Source organism: Plecotus auritus (genome assembly GCF_963455305.1).
Source record: "Plecotus auritus genome assembly, chromosome: 3".
NCBI classification, from domain to species: Eukaryota; Metazoa; Chordata; class Mammalia; order Chiroptera; family Vespertilionidae; genus Plecotus; species Plecotus auritus.
The window spans coordinates 160,097,295-160,122,859 of record NC_137772.1 but is presented as its reverse complement, the minus strand read 5'-3'; the positions used below and the strand labels follow the sequence as shown (position 1 = coordinate 160,122,859).

General features: G+C 44.0%; 1 protein-coding gene across 2 annotated transcripts; it reads left to right on the top strand.

Moving 5' to 3' along the window:
* The first annotated feature begins 2,329 nt into the window (after positions 1 to 2,329).
* On the top strand, positions 2,330 to 19,802 carry DYRK2 (dual specificity tyrosine phosphorylation regulated kinase 2). 2 transcript variants are annotated; one of them, XR_013960289.1, is made up of 4 exons: positions 2,414 to 2,788; positions 3,341 to 3,489; positions 10,396 to 12,139; positions 14,696 to 19,802. XR_013960289.1 is itself a non-coding variant. In XM_080662737.1 (3 exons), the coding sequence occupies exons 1-3, from the start codon at positions 2,740 to 2,742 to the stop codon at positions 12,001 to 12,003; spliced, it is 1,806 nt and encodes a 601-aa protein (XP_080518863.1). In that variant the 5' UTR covers positions 2,330 to 2,739; the 3' UTR covers positions 12,004 to 19,802. The 2 variants fall into 2 exon arrangements, 1 of the variants encoding a protein (XP_080518863.1); XM_080662737.1 differs by having other exon boundaries at positions 2,330 to 2,788; positions 10,396 to 19,802.
* The last annotated feature ends 5,763 nt before the right edge of the window (positions 19,803 to 25,565 follow it).

Here is a 25,565-nt window from a genome sequence, read left to right as displayed (position 1 = left end):
ACTGTTGGTGGGCTTTTTTCTGGATGGAGACTTCTTTATGCATACCTGGAGGGGAGATAATGGAATGTGGTCACCACAAGTGAAATGTGTTCTCAGCAAAGGGAATGTCCATAGTGAAATGACCTCAAAAGCCAGTTCCCGGGGGAGGGATATTGATTCAATTGCTTGGTCAAACCCAAATACCGTTTAATGTACAGAGTACTATAATTCACAAACTTATAGAATTTCTCATAGAATTATTTGAATTCATGGAAAAAGCACTAGTGTACTTAGCTTCCATTGAAGTATTGTAAGAATAATTTAAGTGAGAAGGGGCATCAGGTTATATTAAAATTAAATTATTGCTTCAATATTTTTCCTTTGAACATCAGTGGTTAAAAAAAAAAAAAAAAAAAAAAAAGGAAAATGGGCCAGCCGGTGCTGCAGGCTCCAGCTCAGTTGGAGGTGTAGAGGAGGCAGCCAGTCAATGATTCTCTCTCGTCATTGATGTTTCTATCTCTCTCCCTCTCCCTCTCTATCTGAAATCAATAAAAACATATTTTTAAAAGAAAAATGGTATGACAGTAACTGTTTTGAACAAGAAAATAGGAAAAGTGATGCGAGGCTCTTAAAAATCCAAGGTGGTATATTAGAAAGCATAGTGGAATTACAGTGGGAGTAAGGAAATGGGTTCTAACTTACTCTCTGCTATTAAGTAGCATCTTTTCATTAGTTAATTCTGAACGTTAAATGTTTCCCCAAGTGAATTTGAACGTGATAGTCCCTGATGATAAGCAAAGGGGATTATTTCTTTCTGGGGTTGAATCAGGTCATCATTAAGGCATATTATTAGATTGATTATTTCAGTGTGATTCTACTTTATTAGGAGATCACCAAGAGGATTTTTGCACCTGTTCCCTCTGCCAATGCCACCTATCTTTAATACCCCTGTAGGAGCCCTGGAGACTCTGAGAGGGTCCCACTTTTCCTTGGATACACTCCATTTTTTGACATCTGTACAAAGCTGAGGGTGATCTCTCTGGGAGATTGCTATGACAATTTGCAAACAATAGGGATGATGGAACTCCGCAGGAGGTGGCCTTCTTCTGATCTTAATCTGCACTAGTTCAGGCCTGCAAACTTGATCCATCCAGGGGCTGGCTGGCAGATGCCCAAGGCAAAGAGCATGAAGGATCCAGGTCCCCAGGAGAACTTCAGAAACTTGGCATATCTCAGGAAGGAAATGCACAGCATAGCTTTTAATCCAGTCGTCAGGAATTGCCTGCTCTTCCCCGCCCCAGCCCCCTCAAAGGCTGAAGTGACAAAACCTGAGACCTTTGACAAAGGCATATACCCCACACACTACAGGGCACCGTGTGAGTTGGGCGAACAGTTTTTCAGTCTGCAAGGGGAAGAGAGGCTGTAGATAGCAAGTTAAAAAGGCAGGGGAATTTTCCACGTGTCTTGGAAGGAATGGGGAGAGAGACTTGTCTCTGGGGATGAGAGGAATTAAAGGTGTCGCTCCCTTGCTGCAGCGAGCTTAGAGGAAGGTGTGTCGCTCTGCCTGTGGCCTCGCTGGGGAAGGGCTCCGGAGTTGTAAGGAAATGAGAGGTGTGTCTGATGTTTATTTTTGCCTAGCAACCCACAGCCAACTGCTTACCCAGCAGCCGTCCACACGCGCTTTTCTGCCTCCCCCTGTCCTATCGACTGGAGAGCGGTCACTTGGCGTCAGTAAATCGGGAGGGTGTGTGTGGTGGAGGTGAAGGTGGGAGAACAGCCCCCTCCTTCGCCCAGGCTCGGGGGTCACCAGGCTATACTGCGACCCTCCACCGGGCTTGACTTACAGAGGTGACCCTTGCACAACTAAGTTATTTACAAGATAAATTGGGGAGAGGGGGTGGTTAAGCCACGGAAGGAGGACAGTATTGTTTGTGAGCAGCCATTAGGTTAGAAAGCTGAAAATGTGTTTGGATTTGGGGGCGCGCATAGAAGAGGAGGGGTCTCTGCAGCGATTTTGGTGGGAGGCGAGCAGCGGTAGGGGTGCTGTAGGGAGGGGGGCTGCAGGGGCTGGAGAGGCCGGGGTGGGGAAAAGGTCGTTAGCAGGGGAGCAGTGCAGATGGCAGAAGGGAGAGGCGGAGGGCCAGCCGAGGCTGCAGAGTTTTCCGGGGAGTGGAGGGGTGGCCTTGCAGATGACTGGGTGGGAGGAGGGACTCCTGTGTGTGGCGGGGTGGGGGTGGGGTGTGCGTGAGTGTGTGTGGCGGGCTGGGGGGAGTCCGGGGCGGGGCCTGCACCGGCGGCCACTGGATCGGGGGCGGGGCAGCCCTCCCCGGCCGCCCAGAGCGCGGGCGCCAGAGCGAGTGTGCGCGGGGGCGCGCGCGCGCGAGCCGGGAGGAGGCTCCCGAGCGAGAAGGTCCTCGCGGCTCAGCCTGTTCCCCCGCGCCCCATGTGAGGGAACCGGGGAGGCCCGCGGCTCAGGGAGGGCGAGGCATGTGCACGGGCCGGGGGGTGCAGCAGCCGCCCGAGGAAGAGGAGGACGGCGGCGGCGAGGAGAGCGGGGGGCTCGCGGCGGCGGGCCCGAGCCGAGGGGATGCAGCGGACTGTGTGTGTCTGGCAGTAGCTGACTCGAGGCGGCGAGGAGGCGCTGGAGGTCTGCGGGAAGGGCGGCCAGGAGGCGGCGGCGGTGGCCGCCAGAAGTAGCAGCAGGACCGGCGGCGGCGGCGGAGACGGCAGCCCTGAAATGCATTTTCTTCTCCAGCGGCCATGTTAACCAGGAAACCTTCGGCCGCCGCTCCCGCCGCCTACCCGACCGGTAAGGAGGGCCCCGCCGGCCCCCGCCCAGCCCGGGCCAGCCCTCGTGGCGCGGGCGCCCGCTACCTGCGGGACCTCGAACAAAGTCTGCGCCGCGGCGGCTCCCTGGCGGACGGCGCGCCGGCCTCGCTCCGCTCATTGTTGCGCGCGGGCCCCAGGCTGCTCCGAGGGGAGCCTTGCGACCCTGCCGGGCGGGGTTGGTTCCTGGCCTCCCACCGTCCGGGCTTGGCGAGGCGGAGGCGCCCCGGCCAGCGGTCCCACCCGGCTCCGGGCCTGCGCCGCCTGCAACGTGGGCCGCCCAGCCGTGCCCAGCGCGGCTCCCGCGGGGTCGCGAACTCGCGCACCCGGGCCCGACTTAACTTTGCAGCTGCCCGAGCCCAGCCCTTGGGTGAGCGCCGGGGATCTGTGTCCCGGACGCCTGGTTTTACTGTTCCCGTGTCTCCCCCCGAGGAGAGCGGGCTTCGCCGTCCTGAGGGGTGGGGCGGGGCCACGGGGTCCGGGTGACTTTCTCCCCCCTGACCCTCTTTTGTCTCCTCCCGCGCGTGGCTCCCAGGCCGAGGAGGGGACAGCGCCGTTCGTCAGCTTCAGGCTTCCCCGGCGCTCGGAGCGGGCCCCCCCCGGAGCGGAGTGGGGACCGGCCCGCCCTCCCCCATCGCCCTGCCGCCCCTCCGGGCCAGCAACGCTGCGGCTGCAGCCCACACGGTGAGACCCTGCCCGCGGGCGGCCTGGGGTAAGGGGTGCGGGAGGGGCCGGGGCATAAACGCCCGGACTTGTTGGGTTCTGACGCCAGAGAAGAGAGGTCGAAGTGCCAGTGTCTGTACGCCCCTGGCCAGTGGCCTCCCCTGGACGCCGCCCTCTGGAACTCGGGCGAGTCCGGAGCTGCGGCCACAAAGGAAGATTCGTGGCGTGGGCCCCTCACTTCCCCTCCGGAGCCCGCCCACCCCTGCGCTCCTCTTCCTCTGAACTTCCCTCCTTGCGGCTTTCCTTCTCTTCCCTCTTTTTTTTTTTTTTTTCTTTTTTGTCCTTGCTTCCCAGAGCTCCTTTCCCTGACCGGGTAAACATCTCTCCTCCCCCACGTTGGATAGTGGGTATTTATAGAAACAGATATGTGTTAGGGGACAGCCAGACAGTCCTGCCCGGAAAATCGATCCCCCAAAGAGCCTCCCAGGCCCGGCTCCAGCCAGCAGGGAGCACCCTCATTTGTCCTCCGCGTGTGGAAGCATGTTTTATGAGTGCTACAGGTTTGAGCACAGCAGAAATTGTAATTAACATTAACAAACATAAGAGCCGCAGTAGCAGTCAGAACAACAAGCCACCCAGTTGGATATTTGAAAGCGAAGGGCAGGGCACCTGATAGATGCTGGGGTCCCTCTGAGGGCCAGAGAGAAGGGAGAGCCCATCGAGACTGGTGGCTGCAGTGATTGGCCGGCTGGATTTGACTTCAGCATGTGCATGTTCTCGGCTCCCAGTGATGGCCCTTGGATGGTGCCTGCCAGCCTAGAGGAGGTGTGCACTTGGCGGAGGTGAAGGTTTCCAAGGTCGTCTTTCCCATTGGATCTTCCAGAGGAACTGTCTAAGATCGTTCTGGATGAGGGATGCTTGCTAAGGATTGAGCTCTGTCAAGTGGAATGGAGTGCTGTAGAAAAGGCCATTTCTAGCCTACAGAGGAGTAGCTCTGAGGGTAATGCATTATGGAGAAACTTGTTTCTTAGGGGAGGATGGCTAGAGTGGAGTCTGTCCTCTGAGACCTGGACAGATGTGTACAACTTTGATAGGAAAACGTTTTGTTGTTATTCTTATTCGTTTCTCTCTTCCTTTGTCTTTCCTGACACATCCAGATACAGAAGTTTAACTCGTCTGTGTTGGACCGTTGATGGTGGAAGAGAATCTGCCAGTAGGCTGGGTGGTTTCTTATGGTTGAATGTTCTTGTCACAGTGACATTTTACTTGAGGACTTGCCATTGTTTTTAAGGGTTTGGGTTTATTTGGAATCATCTGACAAGTTGGAGAACATAACATCCATTTTCCCATGTGTGGATGTAATCACATGACTTGCGGAAAAATACTTGGTTTGCATCAGGATTCCAGTTTTATAGGGGTTGGCTTTGCTTGATCAGAGCCTCTCTGCAATTGAAATATGTCATGGGATTAGGGAAAACTGGAGGAGTAGCCTGTGGTCGCCCGAAAAGGAACAGATGTGAGGATGCTTCTTAGGACTCCTCATGAGGGGTACTTGTATTTGCTGTGGCATCTGTCTGATTTAACTCGTTTTAACTTACCTGTGAGCTTCAGTATGCTGTTGATCATTAGAGGCTTGGTTTTTGAAAGTGTGATTTGGGGTTTTGTTGTTTAATTTTTATTTTATTTGCACAACATGGCAGATTTCCTAGAATAGGGAAGTATAAAAGGACCACGTCATTTATGTGATCCTACTCCTTCATTTTACAGATGAGGAAACTGACACTGGTTTGGTCAAGAGCCCCTAGCCAGTTCATATCAAGGCTGGAGCCCAAGCCAGGCCCTCCTGAGTCTAGCTTTGACATACTGCTTGACACGGCCAATTCTAGGAAATTGTATTAATTTCATTATAAATGCAAGAACTTTTGCAGATCTATATTCCCATATGGCTTTTAGGTTTTTGTAAGTGTTTAATTCCACAGCAATTGCAGCTGGGAAAAGCTGTTCTAGAAGGAGTGGGGGAAAGGGCATTAATGAAAGGAAAATAATCTTGTCATAGGAGCCTGCCCATATTTTCCCTTGTAAATAACATAGTAGGTGGATAAACATATAGTTATAAAGATTATGAACTTTGGAATTTATCTAGTCCATTGCTCTTTGTTTCCTATCTCCATGGATATATTATTGCACAGTTAGTCATTTTGTTTATCTCTGTCCTAAAAGTATATCCAATAACTATCTTTTTAACTACTAGGTTTTTTTTCATGTGGTGTGGGAGATATTAATATACTTAGTTTTTTAACTCCCAAATATTAGTATGGTATCACTTTTAGAAGTGTCTTAATGTTTAAAGCATTTTCAAGGTGCTAGTTTACCTTTATGAAGTAATTAGAATTGAAGAAGAATTAAACAGACTTTTAAAAACAGTAATAACTTGAAGAAGAAGTACACATTTGACTAGGGCCACACAGACCATCAGTTGTTTGAGGAGGAGCTAAAATTCCAATCTTTTGGACTCAGTTCTATTCCCATAACACTATACAACATTTCTAAGATGACTTCAGAGAAGTTCTTAAATGCCCAGAAATGTTAGCACAGTGTAATATCTGCTGTTTTCCATTTGATCATAGGAAGAGATTAAAACTACAAAACTGGTCAGACTATTGTTCTTAACTAATTTTTGATACCTATTTCGTGGTCAGAGAAGGCTGTGGTAGGTCCCTCCATTTTAACACTTGCATTGTAGGTATCTAACAATTACATTCTCTCAGTGTACATTTTTAAATGTGGCAGGCACTGTACTAGGAAAGCATTGACAAACAGGAAGAAGACACAGTCTCAGGCTTCATGAGGCCGAGTGAGAGTTCTCAGAATCCTTCAGTTTATGATGCTGTCCTGGCATATGTGTTCTGGAAATGTTTTGCCTTTTCTAGGGTCTCCTCCCCTCTTTATAGACCACTTAATGGTGCTTCCAAATTTGGTTTTGATGTTAAGAGTTTTACAAAGTTTGAGACTCAAAGTCCGCCTTTCCCATGAACTTCTTAACGCCTGGAAAGTTTTTAAGGCATCACATGTTTCTTTTACATGTTTAGTTGATGTATCTGCTACAGGTACTTTGTAACTGCTGCCATTTGCCTCCAGGTCTCCCCTGATGCGCTACAAGCTTAACATCTTGTGACGTGGGTCATCAGGGACAATTTGCAATTCCCTGGGCATTAACTTCATGTTTTCTTAGGAGGGTGCAAAGGTACTTCTCAAGAATAACTCAGCACCAAAGGACTTGTATGCATGCATATAAGCCTAACCAATGGACACAGACACCAGGGTGGTGAGGGCATGAGTGAGGGGTGGGGGAGGCAATAGGGGATAAGGACACATATATAATACCTTAATCAATAAAGAAAATAAATATAAATAAGAGACCTGTGAATAAAAAAAATAATAATTCAGAGATGTGAGTTAACAAGGACATAATGACATGCCTTTTTCCATTCAACAGATAACTATGAGTGCTTACTGAATGTTTGGGTTTATATCAATAGGGACTTTAAGAGATAAGAGGAACCCTGCCCTGGAATGGCTCACAGCTGAGTGGGTACATCAGGTGGTAAAAGAATCGCAGTAAAATGAAATGTGTTACAATATATCAGCACAGTAGAAGGGAAAGGGAGTTTCACAGAGGAGGTGAGAGTTGAACTGGACATTGAGGGTTGATGAGGAGTTTACCGCTTAGGTGTGGTTAGGAAGGAAAGGATGATAATAATAGTTCTCTTTTACTCAGTACTACCTTACTTATCCTCCTAATAGCCCTACTGAAGTATCTTTGTTACCTCCTTTTTACAGATAAGGACACTGGTTCAGAGAGTAATTACTTTGCCCAAGGTCACAGTTAATCAGCGGTGAAACGGACTCATTTCCCTTGTGTCTGCTTGAAAATCCCTGGTCTCCTCACCATTATGAGAATAACTTCACCAAAAGCAGAGGAGCATAAAAAACAATGGTGTTTGCACAGGTCTTGGGGAATCCAGCTCTGTTACCCTTGGAGAGAATAGTGCGACTTGTAGATGACTTTGGAAGGACTTAGGTCATTTAGGCTCTATGTTTTGGGATCTTGTGTTCTTGCCTGTGAGTTCTTGTATTGTCTGTGGAAATGGGTGCAGTTGTGGGCCTTGAGCAAAGGCGAGGGCAGTGTCAAGAGTGACGCTGTTGAATAGTAACTGTAGGAGTACTATGGAGAGAAGAAATTTGAGGAATTCTAGACTTAGAAGCAAGGGGTCAAGTTAGGCTGTTTGAGTTGTCCCAGTGAAAGACAACAGGAGTGTGAGGGGGGACAGTGTGGGATAGAAAGAAATGATGAGGCTTAGGATGACTTGGGAAGGTGAGTGAGACATGGAGGAGGACATCCAGGTGTGTAGCTTGAGTGACGATGTGGAGGTGAAGCCTTTTGTTTATCAGAAATTGAGGGTGAGGGAAGGAGGAAATAGTTTTGGTAGAAAAATCATGAGTTGAGTTTGAATTGCCCGTGGGAAAGGCGGCTGATCTGTGCTTGGACATATGGGTCTTGAACTCAGGAGACATAGCTTGGGCAGGTCTGAGCTAGAGGTGTAGCTGTGGCAGATGTTAGCCCCTGGGTGGCTGCGGTAAGGATCGACCAGGAGAAGCCCCGGGAGTTGAGGCTTGAACCCTGTGGAACCCTTGCACCCACCTCGAGGTAGGTGAACTGATGCTGTGGAGGAGACCAAGAGAAGATCGTTGGAAAGATAGGAAGTGATCAAGTTAATGGGCAAGCTCTCTTTAGTACTACTCACTAAACTTCTGTGATTGTTTTTTAAATTATGCAGAACATTAAAATTGCTATTGCAAAAACAAGTCAGTTTCAGGTGCTCAAAATGTTTTACTTGGCTATCTTTTAAGGAATTCCTAAAGCCCCAAAGTTAATTTTGTCCCTAATGAAACCTCCTGCTTTTTGTAGCATGTATGCTGGTAATGTAGGTTTTCTTTTGACATCGCTCCGTGCTACCTTAAAGAGAATGGTTCTGATATTTCTAATTCCAGCTCCTTTTATTTCCTGGTGCTTGAAAGACCACAGTGGGGAGAGGGGTGCAGGGAGTGAGGCTAGGGAACAACAGCAGTGAGCAAACCTGTACTAATTTTGTATATACCTAAGGCTTTCCTCATTTTTATGGACTTCTTGCTTTTGGCATAGAACAACAAGGAAAAAAAATAACCTGTCCAGCTACCCTTACAGGAGATAAGTTCACTTAGCTTGGAATATCATCTATGTATTTACTAAGAGGGGATCAACTAGAAGTCTTCCAGAAATCTGTCTGAGAAATAAAATCCCTCAGTCTGTGAAATCACAATTCAGACATGCCCAAGTACTATACTATAGTCTACTTTGTTTTGGAAGAATGTAGAGAGAAATCTCACTGCTCATGGCATGTGTCAGTGAAAGAAAATTTGAAGGTCTTAGTCTGCGAGTAAGGTCTTGAATTTCATTTTATAGTCTAGGCGATCTCAAACCATTTCCTGAATTGTTATATATTACATATGCAGAGCACTTCCTGTGCTTATAGTGGTAGATAAAGCCCAAAAGGTAGGGCTTAGGAAGAGATAATAGAAAAAAATACTGATGGTAAAGGACTTCAACGAGTTGATTGTAAGCTTGATGGTAGGGACTGCCACTTATGTGGCTAGACCTCAGCGAATGGTGGTGGGATGAATGAGATGGATTGTGAATGACAAAATGATCTTTATTTAAGATTTCATGTAAAAACCATCTAGCAGGGTGCTTTAAGACGTGTGGGTGGTTGTGTAAGGTGTCAAGAATTCCCAACTGGGAGTGGATGCTGGCTGTTAGTCCTCTCCCACCCCTCACCTCTTTGCAATGATAATGAAAAAAGAAAAGAAAAGAAATCCCAGTAGATTCTCAGTGGAGGTTGGGGGGGCCTTGGCTTACACCATCCCTTCTGTTTAGACAGCAATGTTCAGGGATGGCATGTGTGCCTGAAAATAGAAAAGCTGAATATCCCAGCAGCCCAGAGAAATACAGCTCTTAAGAGAGCTGAGCCATTGACCAAAGGAAGGCCCAAAAAGCTGCAACAGTTGGTTTGTTGGGCTGAATGGCCTTAAATGGTCATCACAGTTAGTGAAGCCCAGAAACTTTTAAAAATAGGTTAGGGGTTTGCAGTGTGTATCTGCATGGTAATCTCTCAAGCCTAAAAGTACAGTGTTCTTTGCCACTGGATCATGCATTTTCTTAGGTGTAATCAGATTTCCAAGTAGTGAAGACTGGTATGAATGAACATACCAGTGCTTTCAGAATAGAGCTAACTAAACAATGGAGAAAGAGAAATGGACAAGACAGATGTCCCTGCCGTGGGGTAATCAGGAGCTATTAGAGGAGGCAGGAAAGGTGCTAGGATCTGGGGGAGGTGGAGCCAGTAGAGAGTCTCCATGCTCATGCTTTTTCTGTATCCCATTTCCATTTCGATACCAAGTGTGGATTGAGTGGAATGCCTGTGTTGTGCCAGGCCCTGTGCTGTTAGGTATGGGATTATAAGCAAGAATGATATTCTATACCTCCACAGGGAATTTATTCTAAGGACCCTCAATATGTACAGCAACCTGCTCGTCTGTTAGGTGCAGCATGTATGGGGTCCTTTTTTCAGGATCCCAAGTTTTGTAGCCTTACCCAGCCAACTAACCTCTATTTCCTCTATTTTGTCAGAGGCTGTCATCATCATATCCGCTGTCCCTGTCAGGGTGTTCCTGAGGTCCCTCTTGGACCATTTAGTAAACCTGATGCTGACTGTAAATTCCAACCAAATTGGGTTTGGTAAAGGTGGGGGTTGGGGGTGACTTATAAAATATCCCATTTGAACAGACAGACCTCTTCCATCCTATTCATGTTTCCTTTCTGCATTCCAGATTGGTGGCAGTAAGCACACAATGAATGATCACCTCCATGTGGGCAGCCACAGCCACGGACAGATCCAGGTGCAGCAGCTGTTTGAGGATAACAGTAACAAGCGGACAGTGCTCACGACACAACCGAACGGGCTTACATCAGTGGGGAAAGCGGGGTTGCCGGTGGTGCCAGAGCGGCAGCTGGAGAGCATCCATCGACGGCAGGGGAGCTCCACCTCTCTGAAGTCTATGGAAGGCATGGGGAAGGTGAAGGCTACCCCCATGACGCCCGAACAAGCAATGAAGCAATACATGCAAAAACTAACCACCTTTGAGCACCATGAGATCTTCAGCTACCCTGAAATATACTTCTTGGGTCCAAATGCAAAGAAGCGCCAGGGCATGACAGGTGGGTCCAACAACGGTGGCTACGATGATGACCAGGGATCCTACGTGCAGGTGCCCCATGATCACGTGGCTTACAGGTACGAGGTCCTCAAGGTCATTGGGAAGGGAAGCTTTGGGCAGGTGGTCAAGGCCTACGACCACAAAGTCCACCAGCATGTGGCCCTGAAGATGGTGCGGAACGAGAAGCGCTTCCACCGGCAGGCGGCGGAGGAGATCCGGATCCTGGAACACCTGCGGAAGCAGGACAAGGACAACACCATGAACGTCATCCACATGCTGGAGAACTTCACCTTCCGCAACCACATCTGTATGACGTTCGAGCTGCTGAGCATGAACCTCTATGAGCTCATCAAGAAGAATAAATTCCAGGGCTTCAGCCTGCCTTTGGTGCGCAAGTTTGCCCACTCCATTCTGCAGTGCTTGGATGCTTTGCACAAAAACAGAATAATCCACTGTGACCTTAAGCCCGAGAACATTTTGTTAAAGCAGCAGGGTAGAAGCGGTATTAAAGTGATCGATTTTGGCTCCAGTTGTTATGAGCATCAGCGCGTCTACACGTACATTCAGTCCCGTTTTTACCGGGCTCCGGAAGTGATCCTTGGCGCCAGGTACGGCATGCCCATCGATATGTGGAGCCTGGGTTGCATTTTAGCGGAGCTCCTGACCGGGTACCCCCTCTTGCCTGGGGAAGATGAAGGGGACCAGCTGGCCTGTATGATCGAACTGTTGGGCATGCCCTCCCAGAAACTGTTGGATGCTTCTAAACGAGCCAAAAATTTTGTGAGCTCCAAGGGATATCCCCGTTACTGCACTGTCACGACTCTCTCAGACGGCTCTGTGGTCCTCAACGGAGGCCGTTCCCGGAGGGGGAAACTGAGGGGCCCGCCAGAGAGCAGAGAGTGGGGGAATGCACTGAAGGGATGTGATGATCCCCTCTTCCTCGACTTCTTGAAACAGTGTTTAGAATGGGATCCTGTGGTCCGCATGACCCCCGGCCAGGCTTTGCGGCATCCCTGGCTGAGGAGGCGGTTGCCAAAGCCTCCCTCCGGGGAGAAGACGGCAGTGAAAAGGATAACTGAGACCACTGGTGCTATCACTTCCATTTCCAAGTTACCTCCACCTTCCAGCTCTGCTTCCAAACTGAGGACTAATTTGGCACAGATGACAGATGCCAATGGGAATATTCAGCAGAGGACAGTCTTGCCAAAACTTGTTAGCTGAGCTGAGTCCCCCGATGCTGGTAATCTGAAAGATACAATGTGGCTGAGCCTTATTGGGTTGCAAAGGAGTAGCTCAGACCTGTTTTTATTTGCTCAATAACTCGACTCATTTGTATCTCTTCAGCACTTATTTTAATGTAAGAAAGTCATTTGTTTTGTTTTTATAAAATACATGGGGACAATGCTTTAAGTTTTTATACTTTCTGAAGCTGTTTTTTTGTGTTCTAAAAGTACAATGAGCCTTACTGTATTTGGTGTGGCAGAGTAATAAACATCAGTGGCAGGCCATTGATCACTTCATGACTGCCATGCATTTACAGATTGGTGTCAGAGACATTCACTATGTTTTTATGGTTCATAGTATATTCTCCTCCAGGTGATTGCCCCCAAAGACCCCCTTCTCTCTCCATGCTCAAGACTCATGCACAGGTGTAGCATGTCCTGCTTCTGTTTTCCGTAGGTTATCTGGGTGGTAGTTATGGAGGGAGGGGAATGGTCAGGATGAAAACGATGTTCTAATAAATATTGCACCTTAGAGGTTGTTTTTTTTTTTTCCTGAAGTAAATCATGCTCAAACAATAAAATTCCCAAGGTTTAAATGACCAGTTAGCATTCTGACAGTCTCAGAGCTGGCCAACCAGACCTGGTGGATAAATGGTGGAAAAGTGTGTGTTCCTCTAAATCTTCTAATATGATCAGCAAGCTGTTTTGTAAAGAAGCCTCATATTACAGAGTTGGTCTTGCACCTAAAATTAGAAATGTATTCCATGAATTGTTCCTCCTCTCTCTGCTTTTCTCCTGTTACTCTCTTACCACACATCTGTTGCTTGCATTTAGTTCTTTTTTTCTCCCTCCCTTCAAGTAGATATCCCAGACCGTTAATACAGAAAAGAGACATTTCAGCTATGATTATGACCATCGTTTCATATTCCAATTTAAAAAAGAACAGCAGCCTAGCTACGTAAGATGGGGATTTCCACAGTTCCAAAGAAGGTTTAACAGATTAGCGTGAGTTCCCACTTGCCAAGTGCCACTGTAGGGTTCTCTTAGCCTGGGAAAGTATCAACTCTTTCTTAAAAACGGGGAGGGGAGGGCTTAAAATCTTTTGGAACAGAAGTCATTGTGGCTGTTCTGTAAGGCCAATTTGAACAACAAATTTAAAGGAGGAAAAGTTCAACCTCAAGTTAAATGGTTTGAATTTAGTCTTCGCATCATTAGAAGAACCACAGAGATTGCATTCTCTCTTTTTTCCTTTCGTTTGGATTGCACTAATTGTTTTTGTGAGAATGACACTTTACCTGGAAAAGTAACAGAGTTAAAAGTAAAAGAATATTTTCTTCTCTGAATAATTATTTTCACAGTGGAAATTTCAGTATTTTATCACTAATGTATGAGCAGTGATATATATCAATTGCAAGGCACGTGAAAAATTTTTAGTATGTGCAATTAAATATAGAAAGATGTCTGCCTGTTTGGAAATAGGTTTGGATAGTAAAAATTAAGGTAAATACTCTTTTATATGCACAGATATTATTGTATTGCCTGTAAATTGATTTATAAGTACTTAAAGCATGGTCCCCAGTGAGGCCAAGAAAGTTTCCGGTTAAGTTTTGTTTTTTGGTTTTTTAAAAAATATTAATCCTAGAGATTCTCTTACTTAAAAAAAAAAAAAGTAGTTTTGAACAAAACACTTTACTTATTTTGAGTCTTTGTCAGTTGATGGTGGAGAAAAATGCTCAGGAAATACTACGAATATTTGCCAAAAAAAAAAAAAAGTAATAAGATTAGCTTATTAATAAGATAATGATGTTGATGTTTGCTTTACTATTTAAGGGTATTACTGATAAATTAATTTGTACTTCTGTATTTAAAAATTACAGCTTCTTCCCCCTAGTCAAATTCTTTACCATGTTGTACACATTTCTGTGTAATCTGTGGAAGCGCAATGTGTTAGTAATTTGCATTTTAAATGATGTTGATGTGATGATACTCCCAATCAGGGGCTTACAAAATTTAAGGATTATGTATTTATTATTAAAATTTTGGCTTAAAGGCATAAGAAGTGTCAGACTTGATGTGATGGCTTTGTAAAAACCACAAGCCTCTTGATGATGGTTAGCTTCTTTAGGTCGTTAAAATAAGAACATAGAGGCTGTTTTCCCTTTGCAACGCTCCTCTCCCGTGTTCGGTCTCAGCTCCACGTTTAGTGATAAGTCTATGAACCTGAGCCTGCCATTCATATGAATTTCCCTTTTAAATGATTATTCATGTGAAAAGTCATAAATGTACTAATATTGTTTGTCTTCCCCCACCACACAAAACTGGTTTTTAACATGTCAACATTGTGACTTTCTTTATTTACAAATGTAACCGGAAACTTTTAAGCCAAACTAGAATGTGCAGCGCTATGGGGCTCTCCCTGCCCCCCAAAATACAGTGAAATTTGTTCACAAGAGCCACCCTGTTCAGTGTTTAGTGATAGAGCCACTTTTCAAAAAGTCTAGCTTAATTATAACGTCAAAAAGAGGAAAATGTTGCATCTTTGCGATTTTAACATAAATAACTGAAGGGCTCTGATAGGCTACTAGGAGTTGGCTTGGAAACAGTCCTTGGTCTCACAGGTTACCATTGTCTATGTCTGAGCTGTTTTCAGATTTAGGAGTAGCACCGTGTTGTCTTGTCTTTGGTTGCAGTCTCATCTGGCTCCGCTTCTTGCACCACCAGAGTGTGCATCACCACGCAAGTGAGTCGCTACAACAGTGGAACAACAGTGATGCGAGACAGTGTAGATTAACATAGAGGAGAAATCGTGCCCTTAGTCTTAACAATGTGCCTTTTGTTCTGAATGCCATGTTGTAGGGCATGCATTTTTTTTTTTTTTTGGCCTCTTTTTAACTCTTTGAATACTGGGCAGTAAGGATGGAACCCACCTCTGCAAAGATACATCTGTCTTAAATATCCAGTTACTTCTAGGCCTTAATAGAAACCATAAGGCGGGAAGCATCATCAGGCACTGAGAAAAGTAACCATTGCTTAGTTACACAGGGAATTCCTATCGTTTAAGGGGTTAAAGATGGTCTTTGTTGTATCTTAACATCAGACTGAATTTTTTTAAATGACATTTTTTTTGTTATGCTAACACTAGACAAAAAATCGACTATTTGTAAAAATTTACCTCAAATCCATTTAATTTTCTAGTGTGATTAATCCCAGGGCATTTGGTATGAACCAAAGTGCATTCCTTTTCTATGTGCCTGGCTCTAGCGAGGATGGCCAGGGATTTTTACAATTTGGGTGCAAGGCACTTAAGCCACTTTTAAACTTAATGGGTGGTTTGGAGTCAGGTTAAAGGACTCCATCAGAATGTTAGGAACACTTTAGGAATCAGTAGCATTGGGCCATATTGGAATCTTAAAAGTGTGAATTATTTTAAAGAGAGCATTCATTTTTGTAATTTTTTCATCAAGAATATTTCTGGTAAGCAGAAGATGTTAAAAAACACACACAAAAAATCTGATTTAGTTGGTAAAGGTTTTAATATTGCCCAACGTAATGCTGTGGTAGCATTTAAAACAACAACAGTATTTGTGAACTCTGTTTCTTAGGGGCTGTGCATCTACCTGCTATGGACATATATAAAGTTAATTGTGATTATACTCAGCTCAACTGCTACAGTTATGTCTAGGCAGTGGCTTGGGTTTTCATCGAGCAACAACTTAGACACGTGACTGTAATATGCTGCAACTGTGTGTACTGAAAATATGTGAAAATGGTTGAATGTGGACTGTGTATATATGTATGTAAAAATTTCTGTGAGATGCTGCTGTCGCCACTTAACATGAAATATGTTCTAGTGGATTTTAATCCTAGTGGCCAGTTCTATGATACTGTATGTATTGTACAGCTGATGACAGGAGTAAGACTGTTCAGTGACTATTTGTTAAATTTTATTGTCGTGGCCAGAGATAATTTCAGAATAAAATTTTAATGTCCTACCTTACTTTTTCTCCCCTTTTCTAACTGTAATTTTACTCCTGATCTATTTCTGGTATTCTTGGTCCAGTAGCCTTAAGAAAGTATAGAAGGCAAATATTTTCAGCAACAATGGATTTCTTATTCATTGTTAATGTGCACACTCCAACACTCCCAAGTAGGAAAGACTAATAGTTTCCGTGGGCAACTCTTGCTGGACAACTCTTGCTTTTCTCAGAATATTCTATTCCTTTATCCTTAATATCTCTATGTTAATTTTCCTTTATCTGCCACATTCTCTATTATGCTAGAACTTCAAATCTTTTTTTAAACCTTCAAGGTGACAGTTAAACGGTGGGAGCAGAGTCTGTAAGTTAATCCCCACAGCCTTCACTCTTTTTTATGCACAGTTCTGGTAAATTATATGCTCTTACCAGCTCCCCCATATGGGGCTTTCGAATGCTTATGCTTCTGCAGTTCTTGGTGGTCTCTATGGCTCACATTTTGGGGGGTTTTAGTGTCTCCATCTATCATGGCTGGATCAAAAAATAAGGCCTGTGAACTGCAACTAGCTCATAATTTGTCAAGTTCAGTTAATACCAAGCTTAGAGTTTACTTACAGATAGATGACAGCAAGCAGATGCTCTAGTAATTTGTCAGACACTGCAGGGGTATTATGTAGACAAATATTTCCCTCTTGTGTGAAGAACTACCTCACATTTTTATTTACACCCCTCCTGCCACCAACAGCCAAAGGATGACTTAGTGTGGCTTCCTGCTGCGGAAGTGGGATTTGCTAAAACAAGAGCATACTGTGGGAATTCCCAAACCCACACATAGCCTCATAGCCTATGCCACGGACTTCCATTCTTGCTTCTCTTGTTACTTAAGAGTTCTTGTCCTGTGAAAAAATACCAACCAACCAACCAAGAAACTCTATGCATATAGAAACAAAGTTTTAAGAAATGCACATAAGGTATAACATTGAAACTTGGTACTAAAGCAGCAACCTAAAGTAGAATGTCCAGATCTGACTTCCCTCAGATCTGATAATAGTTCCCACTCATTCTCTTTTTTTGCAAAGCTTTCTTTAATTTCTGTAATCTTTTCCCTTTGGGAGTCAACAACGATACCAATAAATATTCTTGGAGCTTAAAGGTTGCCTTTAAACTAGCACTTGCGAATGTTCATAGCTGGCATTAATGTATTGGTCTTTTAGAGAGAGGGAAGTTCGCTTGATTATTTTCTGTTTTGGATGGAAAGCATGAAGAGACATTGGAAGAAAGGGTATTTGCGGCTTTGTTTCACTGTTGTTTTTAAAAAAAGTTTGAATTGCACTGCATTTCCTTTGGGCCATTAGGCAAATAAACACTTGTCATTAGTGATACTTAACACGGCCCACAATGAAAAACGACTGCACATACATAAAAAAAAAAAATTGCATCTTACTGCAAATTCTTTGGTTTCTTCTGTTTTGCTGTGGTTACATACTTACTATCTGTGTGTGCTACACTTGATATATGGGGGAAGAGGCATAATTACCATTCCTTTTCATCTCAGGAAGTTTAATGGGCAAACTAATGAATTAATATTTACTCCTGAAGAAAGCTGACATTTAGGGCATTGACTAGTCATCTATAATAACAAGCAGCAGGATGTGTTACAGATATCACCGGTTCCAGAGCATTGCTCCTTATGAAGAAAGCTTTGCAGGTCCCATGGTGTTGTACATCAGTGCAGCCTTATACATCCCCATGAGCTATAATTATCCTCACTTGATACTGGAGGAAACTAAAGGGACTTGCTCCAAAGTGACTTTGCAAAAACAGTTTGGGCTTCGGATTGCAGTCCGATAAAGAATTTTGGTCTTGGGGCAGTGACGGAGAATCACTAACAGCACAAGTACACACAAATTTAGAAAGAGGGCCCATTGAGCTAGCAGTGGGCATTATACCATTATTTGAGTGAATCGTGTATCCATGCCCAGGAATACTTTTTAAATGGAGGGGGGGGGGAATCTCTGTAAGTGCACCGAATAACTAAAATGCATGTGCACTCACCCCTCCGGTTAATTGTGAAAGAGGGACTTTTTATATTGCCGTAGGTGGGGAGGTCATTATAGTAGCTTTATTTCTGTTCTTAAAATATGCCTTTTCCATTTGAATGTGTGAGGATATTCTTGACTCTTTATTAATTCTCAGGGATTAAACATTAAATTTTACTGACTGTAGCAGCAAGTAAATCTCTTAAATTCGAACTTACTCGGGTGTTCTATCCTTTGCCTCCATATTTAAGAAAACAGAATGCCTTCCAGGGAAATATATAAAACTTAAAATTCCAAATACAACTTTAAAACACCAAATTGTAAATAAACCAATTTTACAAACTAAAATATTGTGGGTTTTTTTTTCCTTGATTTTTATCCCAAATTACTTCCCCTCCTAAGTTTGAGGAGTTTTGAATATCTAGACTGTTCTTTCGCTTGCGAAATGAAGTTTGTTATTTACCAAACAAAACCCAGGAGCAGGCTCAGGACATTTCGGTAAGAGCTTATTGAATTGCTTTCCATTGTTTGGGGGAAATGTGGTCAGTGTGCAAGCAATTTATGTAGACTTAACAGGAAATAAGTGTATGGGTAACTTTGGGCTAATTTGTCATCCTTTTATTTGAAGAGAAATATCCAACCTAATTTCCCCTTTCTTTCCCTCGATTTCAATTTATTGAAATTTTGGCTTGGGTAGCCTTAGATTAAAAAGGAAAAAAGACATCCATCTTATTAATGTCTACTGCAGATGGCACTCATTTGTCAGATAGTTATTAAATATCTACTACCTGCCAGGTACTACTCAGGCACTAAGGGTATATAGTGGTGAACCAAACAGACGTAGTTTCTGTCCTTACAGTTTTTAGACTTGTTGGGAGGGCAAGGCATTATGCAAGTAATTATATGAACAAATTCACAATAGCAAATGTAATAAGTACTATGAAGGAAAAACAGGTGGTGCTGAGTGTGTGTGTGTGTGTGTGCAATGTGTAATGGAGGGGAGGAGGTCGTATTGTCTTGAGTGGCTCAAGAATGGCTTCCCTAGGAAATAAATAGCTGTTGAGCTGAGGAAGGGAGCATGCACAGAAACCGTGGAGCTAGAGGAAAGGACGTTCCTGTGGCTGGAGCCCATAGGAACCAGGAGAATGAGAGAGGATGGGGTGAAATGAAGCTGGCGAAGCGGTTGGCCCCAGACCATGCCAAACCAAGCCTTGAAGGTCTTCATTAATGTGCAAGGGCAGCAACCAAGGGGTTTTAAGGAGGAACATGCCGAGCAGCTTGGAACCCTGGCTGTGTTCAGTAGAGGGTACTGACAAGGGTAAGAGTAGATGTAAGAGACAGAAGATTAGAACAGACAGCAGGGATGGGGATGTAAGGAAGAGGATGGATTTGAGCTCTCTTTAGGAATCAGAAATATTCAGGTAGAAATGACAATAGTGTTCCTTGTGAATGAAAAGTAGCTGGTGCTATTTTAGTGTCTAGTTGCATCAAAGGAAATTACAGTGTCTGATCTTTCAGAGAAAAGAGAATGGTGAAAATTAATGCCTTTATTTACATTGTATGAAGTACTAGTAAGCTATTTATCTTTTGCTGAAACTTGAAGCCTTGAAGTAAAATCTTATTAATTGAATTAAATCTGTTCAGGACATTTTAGATTTCAAGGGATTGTAAAATAATGATGATGATGATGATGATGATGATGATGATGGAGAAGCTATCTTCTTGGTTAGATTTCCCTCCTTCTTGCCTTTTTTAAAAAAAATTAAACATCTTCTCAATAGGGGATTTGGAAAACCAAAACCAAACAAACAAACAAATAAAAGGAAGAGAAGGGGAAGGAGGAGTTCTGCTCTTGGACTTGATGTCCAATCGGAAAGATAAGATTAGACAGAAAGCATTAAACAATCTGAGAACAATAAAAGGCAAAATTCCATGCAAGTGAAGGCAGTTTGTGCTGCTGTTGGATAAGAACAGCTTCAGGGAGGTAGGTCTCTAGGCGGGTCTTGCTGGATTGCAGACGGATAGAAAAGGAGCATTGTAGGAGAAGAGAATTGCTATAATTGAAACATGTCGCGTATCGTTCATTCATCTGATCATCCAATACTAATTGAGCATCTATATACAGGACTCCTGGCATAATGCAAGGGGTGGCAAAGAGGCTGGGCTTTTTGCAGAGGGGAGGATAATTCCTTTGGGAAGGTGGAGCCTTGTTGTCTAGTGGATTCCTCAAATGTGCCCTGTTCTCAACGCACAGGTGCTCTCTGCCTTCCCCAATCTCAGCCGCATCCTGTGGGACTCAGTGCAGACCTCACGTCACTTCCTCTGCAAAGCCCCTCCCTCACCTAAGGCTGGGCCAAAGCTAACACGGGCGCTTTGCATTAGCATCTGGGAGGAATGTTTGCTAGCTACCATAGCAGCTGAGTAGAACTGAGCGTTGAGGAAAGCGGTGGAATCCCTTCCCCGGCTTCCCTCCATCTTTCCCCCTGGGCTCAGGCTGCAAACAAAGTATGTGTGGTGTCCGGAGATAACATTTTAGTGGGAGAGGTAGATGTTAAACAGATCATCACAACAATGTTAGTTATAATTTATGAGATGTGCCATGAAGGAGAAGTAGCCAGATTTTGTGAGAAAGAAGAATAGACCGGAGGTCAGCGAAGGCCCCTGTGGGATGGCAGCATGTTTGAGGCACTCTGAAGGGAGAGGGCAGCTCAGCCGCCCAGGGAAGAGCAATCCGGAGCCTGAGCTCTGGGACACAACAGAAGGCCACGCACCTGGCATCTGGTGAGCTGAGGGGAGAGGAAAGCAAGGACAGCCCATGGAGAGGCTGTGCCCACCGCATTGAGGAACTGGGAATTTGTTCTCATTATACCAGGAAGCCCTGGAAGTGTTTAAAGAAGATCTTTAAAAAATCATTATCCCCCGCCCCCACCTTTGGAGGCAAGTAGAAATGGTGAGGCTCCATGAGACTGAGGAGGCCTAACCACCTCAGGGAAGGTAGGGGGAGATAACTTGATGGGATTAGTAATGGTCCCAGTTCCAGGGGTCTGCTTCGGAAGTGAGGTGAGGTGTGGGTAAGACCATGCAGGATTCTGAAGATACCATTTGTGGTGTTATTTTATAACTAAAGTGGCACAGGTGGAAAAAACCTGTTTTTAAATGTAACTATATAAAATTACAAACAAGCCTTAAAGGTTTTTAACTGACAAATTTGAGAGGTCTGTTTGCCTACAACATCTCAAGATTCACAGGTTCAATTAATCTATTAAGCACTTTTTATTTTTATTATTTTTTTTAAATATGTTTTTATTGATTTTAGAGAGAGAGGAAGGAACGGGAGAAAGAGATAGAAACATCGAGGAGAGAGAAATATCCATTGGCTGCCTCCTGCATTTCCCCCTTACCCCGCTAGGGAACGAGCCTGAAACCCAGGCATGTGCCCTGACCAGGGAATGAAACCTGCAGTCTTTCGGTGCATGGGTCAGTGCTCAACCCCTGAGCAACACTGGCCGGGCTAAGGACTTTTTACATCAGTAGGAAAACTTTAAAAAACACAATGAAAAAATGGACACTCCATTAAAAACGAAAACAAAACATGTGGCATATTTAAATAATTTATGTGAGAAACATAAATCGACTCCCCGAAAGAAAACATTTAAAATTGTGAATCAAAGTCATGCAAATTAAAGCAATGAGTTTATTTTAACCCATGAATGAAACACTGCTGCTCCCTGCTAGCAGGGTGGGGGGTGGCTCAAAAGGCTCGATCGCTGCTGCTGGGGTGTAAATTAGCAGAACCTCTATGAAGGGCAGCACGGCCATCTGACTAAGAGCTGGCAATCTAAGAGCTTTAGAAATGCTCCTTTTACTTTCCTTTACTTGACAGTTCTACTTCCAGGACTCTATCTCAGAATAACCCAAGATGTAAACAAATATTTATGTACAAAAATAATCATAATCATATCAAGTAGCACGAACAGAAAAAAAATCTTGTAGCTACCAATAGAGGATTAGGTAATAAATTATGATAACTTTATGTTTTGATGTACAAAATGTTCACAGTATAATTTTCAGGGGAAAAAAACTCCATCCACCCCAAACAAAATAGGAAAGAAAACGAACTGTCCTCCCTTCAAAACAGACTGAGGCAGAGCAATGGCATAGGAAACACTATCAGAAGAAAACAGGCCAATGTGTTAACAGGGAGCTGAACTTAATTTTAATTCTCTTCAGCAGTTTTTCGTCAATTTTCACAATGAGCATTCACATTTTAATAATATTTTTAATACCCAATACATTATTAAGAAGAAAAGTGTTTGGAAGGGAAGAAGTAAAATGAAAAGAAGACTCTATGGACCAAGTGAGCAGAGGACTTTCATGATGGGGAATTCACTTCCTGTCTCACTGACCTATTGCTGAACCATTTTTGCTCCTACCACTTACTGTGCTCTTTCTCATCTCCAGTTTCCACTACCCAGACTGTGGCTTTCCTCCTCTTCCTCCTGGCTAATTCCCACTGTCCTAGGTCTTGGGTAGTCAGTGCTTCCTCGGTCCTTCTGGTCCCCCCACCTCACGCAGTCTTCCTCAGGCTAGCAAAGATACTCCAGGGGAGGTCTCCCATAATAACCCCAACACCCACTTTCAAAACCTTAAACTTCACTGTCAGGACTGGTTTGATTATTAGCCTTTGTGTTCCCTGGGAGCATTAAGTAGTGCTTGGCACATAGTAGGTACTCCACAAATATTTGCTGTTGACATTAAGGCCTATTTATGTTTTTTTTTAAATTATGGGCATCTGTAATACTCTATTATTTGAGAGTATTACAGATGCCCCTCCCCCCATTATCCCCTCCACCTGGATCTCACCCTACCCCAGGACTTTGCCACACTATTATCTGTATTCATGGGTAATATAAGCTCCTTGGTTAATCTCTTCCTACCTCACCCCACTCCCTTCCCTCTAAGATTCGTCAGTCTCTTCCATGTTTCCATGCCTCTGGTTCTATTTTATTCATAGGTTTATTTTGTTCATTAGATTCCTTGTTTGTTTATTTTGATTTTTAGGTTCAATTGTTGATAGGTATATATTTATTGCCATTTTATTGTTCATATTTTTTTATCTTTCTTCGTCTTCTTCTTAAGGAAGACCCTATAACATTTCTTGTAATCCTGGTTTGGTGGTGATGAACTCCTTTAGATTGTTTTTTTTTTTTATCTGGGAAACTCTTTATCTGACCTTCAATTCTAAATGATGGTTTTGCTGGGTAGAGTAATTTTGGTTGTAGGTCCCTGCTTCTCATCACTTTGAATATTTCTTGCCACTCTCTTCTGGCCTGCAAAGTTTCTGTTGAGAAATCAGCTGACAATTGTATGGGCACTCCCTTATAGGTAACTAACTGCTTTTCTCTTGCTGCTTCTAAGATTCTCTTTGTCTTTAACCTTTAACATTTTAATTGTGATGTGTCTTGGTGTGAGTCTCTTTGGGTTCCTCTTATTTGGGGTTCTCTGTGCCTCCTGGACTTGTATATCTATTTCCTTCACCAGGTAAGGGAAGTTTTCTGTCATTTTTTTCAAACAGGTTTTTGATTTCTTGCTCCCTCTCTTCTCCTTCCAGCACCACTATGATATAAATGTTGGCATGCTTGAAGTTGTCCCAGAGACTCCTAGCATTATGTTCATATTTTTTTATTCTTTTTTCTTGTTGCTGCTCTGATTGGGTGTTTTTGCTTCCCTATATTACAAATGGCCGATTTCAAGTCCTTTACTCTACTATTGATTCCCTGTAAATTATTCTTCATTTCAGTTAGTGTATGCTTTATTTCTGATTGGTCCTTTTTCATGTCATTGATGTTCTCTCTGAGTGCCTTGAAGTTGTCACTAAGTTCCTTGAAGCTCTCATTAAGTTTCTGGAGCATTTTTATTACCATTGTTTTGAACTATGTATCTGGTAGGTTGCTCGCTTCCATTTAATTTAGTGCTTTTTCTGGAGGTTTCTTCTGTTATTTCTTTTGTGACATGTTTCTTGTCTCTGAATTTCGGCTGCTCCCCTGTGTTTGTTTCTATGTATTGGGTAGAGTTGCTATGTTTCTTGGAATTGGTAGAGTGGCCTTGTATAGGAGGTGTGCTGTAGGGCCCAGTGGCTCAGCTTCCACAGTCAACTGAGCTGGGCACTCTAGCTGTGCCTCTGTGTTAGCTGTGTGAGCTGTCCTGTTGTAGTTGAGCCTTGATTGCTGTTGGCATCACTGGGAGGGATTCACCTCTCAAGCCAATCAGCTGTGCATACCAGCTTCAACTACATCAGAAGAGCTGCTGTACAGGAGACCCCCTTTGGAGCAGGACTTGTTTCAGTGGGGCTTTGGTACTCCCCAAGTCTGCCCCTTGAGTGTGTTGCCCACTCATGGATGTAGTATGGTTGCAATCTGGAGTGGTCTGAGTCTGACCTCTGGGTGCATTGGCTCTGGGGCCTCCCAGGAGGTGCAAAGTCAGTTACTATTTGTGCCCAGCCTGGGGCCACCCAACAGGAGCTACAGAGCAATATGCAGATGGCTGTTATATGTCTTGGGTTTGTGAACCAATGCAGGCTGCTGCTAGTGCTGGATCTAGGGCCTTTTATTGAGAGGTATGGGGCACACTTAGGCCAGCTGCTGCTTGTTTGAGAGATTTTAGAAAAGTCTGAAGCCTGAGCCAGGACAGAATATTCATATGGAAAGACCACTGTAAATAGTTGTGGTGTCTCATAGAGTCACCAGGGCCAGGTGAACAGTGTGAGATGGGTTGATGAAAACTCAGATATGATGACTGCAAGTGGGTTCAGCCTATCTATGTTTGAAGGAAGTGAGGAAGAGGTTGGTAGAGAGGGAGAAATTAGAAATGTTATATGCCAGGAAGACAGCTAGGCATCATTTCTAAAGCCAACTCTGAATGCTTGACAGTGGCTACCTGGAACCCTGTCTTGGGTTTATGAAGTTTCTTCTGGGTTCAGTAGGAAATAATGCTACAATTAATTAGAAATGTCTGTCATGGGCATAGGAAGAGCAGGTTAGTGGTTGCATACACTTTTCTGTATTCCAGTGTGCATTGCTTCAGTTTTTGTCTTAATGCAAGGACATTGTGTTCAGGATATGACTGAAACTAGATATTAGTTAACATATAGGTGCTTAGTGTTTTGTTTTGTTTTTAGGAACCATCATAATAGGAACAGTATAAATGCTGTTTATATCAGCACAGCTTATGAATTTGTTCTTTAATAAGATGTGTGTGTGTGTGTGTGTGTGTGTGTGTGATGGAAGGACAGAAAGTATTCCCTTGTCATCTTACTCTCCTTTCTTTTGCACTTTCATTGCTTAATCTTTAGGGTGTTATCAGAATGGTAGCTAATTCTGGCTAAAAAACATTAACAAGCTTCTGCCCGACAGTAAGAGGTGGTCTAGTACAGATGACAAGGTAGGGGGAAGCTACCGTTGTTTTCTTTCTGCAGATACTTTCTGTGTCCTTTTAGGCTTCAAATCTGCAAATCTCTTACTCCCTGGGATAATTATTTCCCCTTGAGA

Bases quoted from the DNA above. Each gene is read 5' to 3' on its own strand.
- DYRK2 (XM_080662737.1), top strand. From the start codon at position 2,740: ATGTTAACCAGGAAACCTTCGGCCGCCGCTCCCGCCGCCTACCCGACC. The intron at 2,789-3,340 runs GTAAGGAGGGCC...CGTGGCTCCCAG, and splicing joins TCCCGCCGCCTACCCGACCG to GCCGAGGAGGGGACAGCGCC. The intron at 3,490-10,395 runs GTGAGACCCTGC...TCTGCATTCCAG, and splicing joins CTGCGGCTGCAGCCCACACG to ATTGGTGGCAGTAAGCACAC.